At 45.7% G+C, this 6,200-nt stretch overlaps 1 protein-coding gene across 1 annotated transcript in view; it reads right to left on the reverse strand.

Annotated features, from left to right (window-relative positions):
- Nucleotides 1-3,500, reverse strand: part of LOC119408612 (fibroblast growth factor receptor-like 1) — a 13,160-nt gene extending 9,660 nt beyond the window's left edge. Inside the window, exons 1-2 of the mRNA XM_037675458.1 lie at nucleotides 3,332-3,500; nucleotides 2,901-3,104 (exon numbers count right to left, since the gene is read on the reverse strand). Of these exons, the coding sequence (XP_037531386.1) occupies nucleotides 2,901-3,104; nucleotides 3,332-3,500 (373 nt within the window). The remainder of the gene's footprint in view (nucleotides 1-2,900; nucleotides 3,105-3,331) is intronic.
- Between the last annotated feature and the right edge of the window lie 2,700 nt (nucleotides 3,501-6,200).

The following is a 6,200-nucleotide window of genomic DNA, read 5'->3' on the forward strand; positions in this document are numbered from 1 at the left end:
TCCTCGGATGAGGAGCGAAACGTCTTCTGTTACAAATAAAGTCCAGTTGTTTTTGTATTGAACGCTTTTTGAATCATAAAGGAAGCATACAAATTTATTTATTTATTTTAATAAGTGAAAATGAAATGGTAATAAAAAGGAAAAGTAGCAACAAAAAAACAGCTAGGTTGTAAGCCTTAGATAGAGAACTTTACTAATTGTCTTTTCTATAAATGTGAATGTTCCTGTAAAGTGCCCTGAGACAACTTTGTTGTGATTTGGCGCTTTATAAATAAACTGAATTGAATTGAATTGAATTAATACAATGTAGAAAACTAAAAACAGGAACATGTCTGCATTGTTTTTATCCGGGAACTTAAGAGATGTTTGAAGCCACTGAGAGGTCAAAGGTCGAGAGCTTCAGGTCTTTTTACAAGATATTCCAGGAAACAGGAGCGGAGTAGGAGAAGGTCCTTTTGTCTAGTTCAGTCCTCACTGAAGGAACACTGCAGGTAATGATGTCCTGAGAGTGCACGCTGTAGCTGCACTCACACAGAGACATGTAGGAGGAGATGTATGAAGGCAACAGACCAGGAAGTGATTTAAAGATGAAAATGTACCAGTGGGAGAGTCTGTGTGAAGTTAATGGTGACCAGTTAACCAGTGAATACTGGGTGCAGTGGTGGGTGCGGTAGTTACAGTCAGTTATGAATCTTAGCGCACCATGATAGACAGCATCCAACATCTGCAGCATCCAACATCTGCAGGGTTCTTGTAGGAGTGTTCATGTAAATAATGTCACCGTAATCAATGGAGGGAAGGAAAGTCACAGATACAAGGTGTTTCCTAACATTCAGAGTTAGACAGGATCTGTTTCTGAAAAAAAAAAAAAAAGTGTAACTTTAAGTTTCTTTACAAAGTTTTTGATATGAGGCTCAAAAGAGAGATGTGAATCAACCAAGATACCCAAACATTTGTAGGAATCAACAAACTCAATGGGAACACCCATCAAAGATAAAATCGAGGGAAAGACTGCTGGGACCGACTTCCTGTTTGAAAACAACATCACCTTGGTTTTGTCTGTGTTTAGTACAAGTTCGAGGCAGAACAAATTTGACTGGATGATGTCAAAGGTGGATTTCAAAAGCTGGAAAATTTATCAACTGTTTTAGCTCGACAATAAACAACTGTGTCATCAGCATAGAAATGTAAGGATGCATCAGGGATGCTCTGACCTACATTACCTATGTAGATTGTAAAGAGGGTGGGTCCTAAGACTGAGCCTTGTGGTACACCATGGTTGGCTGTTAAATAACTGGAGGAAGTACCATTATGTTGAACACATTGCCTCTGATCTGAAAGATAGTTAGAGAACCAACCAATGGTATGGACTGAAAATTGTTGGATTGTATACCTGGATTATTGAGCATGGACTTTTTTGGTCAACCAATGGTATGGACTGATAAACCAATTCCTGAGAGCTTATGACATAAAATGTCATGGTCCACAGTGTCAAAAGCTTTAGACAAGTCTAAGGGTGCATTCATACCAGCCCTGTTTAGTCCACTTTAATCGAACTCTAGTCTGTTTGCCTAGAAAGTCCGGTTCATTGGGAGAGGTGTGAATGCGGAATCGAACTATAATTCAGACCAAAAATGTGAACTCTGGTCTGCCTAAATACCTAGGTCTCGGTCCGGCTGAAGTAAACTCACGCGGTTCGAATGCATTGTGAATACAAGCGAACTGGAGACCACTTCAAAAGCAGGACGTGGACTACAGTGCAGGGCAAACAAACACACATTTCTCTTACCTCATACGGAGCCGTCAGCCACCTTGTGTGAAAAACAACATTATCCATGGTCTTCTGCTCATTCTGACTGCCACAGACAAAACAGAGTGGTGAAGGCTGCACAAAAGATGTTGGAGTCAGTCTCCCCACCATCACAGACATCTACACCCCAGATGCAGGAAGAGGGCCACCTGCATCATGAAGGACCCCACTCACCCAGCACACACACTTTTTGCCCCAATCCCCTCAGGAAGGAGGTTGAGGAGCATTAAGTGTAGAACCACTAGACTGAGGAACAGCTTCTACCCTGAGGCTGTTAAACTCATGATTCTCTAACCAGAAGAATCACTGTGTAAAAAAAATCACATCATGTTGCTGCTGATCTGTTTCATGTTGCTGCTGATCTGTTTCAAGAAGTCTGAAGTCATGCTGTTCCATCCCAGTGGCTCACTCATGAACCATGACATTGACCTTTTCTCTCTAGCCCCGCTAGAGAAACAAAAGGTGACTAATCTGGGGGTGATAATGGACCCGTCCTTAAAACTCAACAGTCACGTAAACATGATGGTCAAATCCTGTTTTTTTCAGCTGAGACGGCTGTCTAAGCTGAAGCCTATACTCTCCAAAAAGAACCTCGAGACAGTGATCCACGCCTTCATAACATCTAGGCTTGATTACTGCAATTCACTTCTGTTTGGAATCAGTCAGTCCTCCATTGCTCGTCTACAACTGGTCCAAAATGCTGCAGCCCGATTTTTAACTGGTACAGGCTATAGAGAGCACATCACGCCAGTTTTGGCCTCCCTGCACTGGCTACCCATTCACCTTCGGATCCATTTCAAAATTCTCATGTATGTTTTTAAATCACTGAACAGTTCCGCCCCATCCTATCTCACTGATCTTCTGCAGCCATATGTCCCACCGCGCTCTCTGAGGTCAGCAGACCAGATGCTTCTCTCAGTCCCAGAAACCCGTCGTAAGTTCAGAGGTGACAGGGCTTTCTCTGTTGCAGGTCCACGACTGTGGAATGAGTTGCCACTGAGTGTCCGGCAGGCTCCCACACTCTCAGTTGGCGATCTCTGGGGAAACACTGAACCACTGGTTGCCGGGATGAGGAGGGCTGTTCTCTGACGGGCGGGGCTGTCGGCGGAGCGGGAGGATGCTGCTGCAGCTGTGGAACGTCTCTGTTGCTGCCTTTGGCCACAACAATCCTTCCAGCGGGCCGGGGGGTGGGATGAGGCATGCAGCTTGATCAGATGGCACACAGTCTCTGACACCTCCTCCGACTTTTTCGATTTTTCCAGCATGGCCTTGAAATTGGTCCCGAACAGCACGTCTGTCGAGATGGGGCCCTCCATCAGGTCCTTATGCAGTTTCTCCGGCAGGGAGGGGGAGTGATGGAGCCAGGTGGACCTCTGAATCATCATCATCCAGGCTGTGATAATGGACAGGCAGACAGCAGATGAGGCGCACAGGTTGAGGATGACATCAGATGCCTTGCAGAGTGAGCTCTTCATGTCCTCATGCAGATCTGCGTTCTCCAGCCTCTTTGAAACGCTGTACGCCAATAGCACCTTTCTTCCGGGGAGAGGAGGTCACAGAGATGGCAGGAGGAGGCGCAGGCGGCGTGGCGGGGACCCCGGCATCCTTCGCAGGTGTCGTGTTGGTCGAAGCTCAGCAAATAGCTGGTCTTGCAGGTCGGACACAGGCGATTGGTGTTGGTGCTGGACATCTCGGAGTTGAAGGTCAGTGCTAGTCATTTGCTGAAGAAAAATGGGAGCTGATTACCTGCTCTTAACGTAATTTATACGGACCGGGTGGGGTCCACACAACAGGTGGGCGTGGACTAAACTTTTCAGTGCGATGCATTGCATGACAGGATAAAACCCACCAGCGACAGCTCTTAAAGGGCGAAGACTATACGAAATAGAACACTGAAAACCTTGCGGCCACAGCACAAGGCAGCTACCTCAACAAGCGAGGTGCGAAACATGGCCCACTCAGACTCAATGTCCCTCACTTCAGCTAGAATGTAGTTAACGCTCTCCTGGTAGTGTGAGTTGAAAATCTCTCTGACAGATCCTTCTGCCAGTCATTCCCAACGAACCCTCACTACATTTTTGGGTCTACTGGGTCTGTCCGACATCTTCCCCCGCCATTTGATCCAACTCACTACCAGTTGGGGATCAGTTGACAGCTCAGCCCCTCTCTTCACCCAGGTATCCAATACAAATGACCGCCAATCAGATGACACAACTGTGAAGTCAATCATTGATCTACGACCTAGGGCGTCCTGGTGCCAAGTGCATTTATGGACACTCTTATGTTTGAACATGGTGTTTATGATGGACAAACTATGACTGGTGCAGAAGTCCAACAACAGAACACTGCTTGGGTTCAGATCAGAGAGGCTGTTCCTCCCAATCACCCCCTCCAGGTTACACTGTCATGACCCACATGGGCATTGAAGTCCCCCAGCAGAATTAAGAGTCTCCATCTGACGCACCTTCCAGCAACCCTGACAAGGACTCCAAGAAGGCCGGATACTCTGAACAGCCATTGGGCGCATAGGCACAAACAAGTCGGACCCCGCTTCTTTCATTTTTCTTTCATTTATTCTTCTTAATTGACTTTCTTTCTTTTATGATTGTCTGGAGTTTGTCTTTGTTGTCTATTGTTGTCTACCGTTGTCATAATTCTTTGTTAAAAAACAGGTCTCGCTTGTAAATGAGTTCCCATGGCTCAATGAGACTAATCTGTAGGAATAAAGGTTGAATGAAAATATCAGATTTTTTTTTCTAAATGAATATGGTACGTCACTTCTTTTATCCACTGTACTTATGCTGGGGTGTGTGTGTCCTTCCAATTGCAAAAAACAAGTCTTCTGGCCAGAAGAGAGTCAAAAGTAATCACTTCCTTCTCATACTTGCTGAAGGACATATCCATAGGGGCCACCCCAAAGAGTGAGATGAGTGATGATGGGTGAACAGTTCTCCCACATATCCCAGAGAAGGCAGTTTGAAACAGGTCCAGAATGTATGCAAGAGTGTAGTAGAAGTTTGTTTACAATGATTACATGCGAGGTCCAGGTCGACTTTGATCTTGGGACAGCTTGTCTTTGGACCAGTGCAGCTGGTGCACCACCTTGAATTGAATTACAGCATGTCTCAGACCAATGTTCCCTCTAAGCTACACACCTGCGCAATCGCACACTGCTCAAACATTCTCTGCGCACAAGAAAATCTATGCTGCACAGTTGCGAACTGGCCACATTTTAATCTCCCATTTTATACTAAACTGTCAGCCCGAGCGCAGCGGTCTGTTCAGTGCAGCCGCCTGATGTGTGCAGAGTGGGGGACGGGAACCCCCCACCCTGTTTCTCCTGAAATCTATAATCATCTCCTTTGTTTTGTTCACATTCAAGAAGAGATGATTGTTTCCACACCATGCCACAAAGCGGTCCACCAGTTCCCTGTACTCAGCTTCTTGTCCATCTCTGATACACCCGACCACTGCAGTCATCTGAATATTTCTGCAGATGACAGGAGTCTGTGACAGGACAGCCTTGCGTCAAAGGAGGGTGGTATATCTGTTTGACTGTGGGCAAGAGAGGAGGATGCTGAGCTTGTTCCTGAACTGAACCTACTGAAGAATGTGTTCAGTTCATTGGCTCTGTCCAGGCTTCCATCCTTCTGATCCTCCTTCTGCTTTAAGTCTGTGATCTTTTTCATCCCTGAACACACCTCTCTGATATTGTTCTGTTGGAGCTTGCTCTCCAGCTTCTTCTTGTACACCTCCTTGCTGTTTCTTATCTTGACTTTTAGTTGCTTCTGTGCACTCCTCAATGCACTGTCTCCCTCCCTGAAGGCCCTTTTTTTTGGTTTAGCAGTTCCTTCAGGTCGGTGGTGATAGAGAGTTTGTTATTGGGGAAGCATCTCACTGTTCTGGTGGGGATAGTGTTGTTTACACAGAAGTTTATATAGTCGGTCACACACTTAGTCATGGCATTGATGTCCTCTCCATGTGGCTGGCACAGTGCATCCCAGTCTGTAGCCTCAAAACAACCCCGCAGGGATTCTTCAGCTTCCATTGACCATTTTCTCACTGTTCTCTTTATTACAGGTTATCTCTGAACAAGGGGTTTATATTTTGAGCAAAGAAACACAGGATTGTGATCTGATTTGCCAAGAGGGGGTCTTGCTTTAGCTATGTATTTGACATTGACATTTGCATAAAACAAGTCCAGCATTTTGTTTGCTCTTGTAGAGCAGCTGACAAACTGTTGGAATGTCAGAAGTGTAGCAGAGAGTGAGACATGATTAAAATCCCCAGATATTGCAACAAACACATTAGGGTGTTGTGTCTGTAGCTTAGCAACCTCGGAGCTGATGACGTCACACACAGTCTCGGCAACAGCATTGGGTAGAATGTA

Source organism: Nematolebias whitei, chromosome 4 (assembly GCF_014905685.2).
Source record: "Nematolebias whitei isolate Nwh7 chromosome 4, NemWhi1, whole genome shotgun sequence".
Taxonomy (NCBI): Eukaryota; Metazoa; Chordata; class Actinopteri; order Cyprinodontiformes; family Rivulidae; genus Nematolebias; species Nematolebias whitei.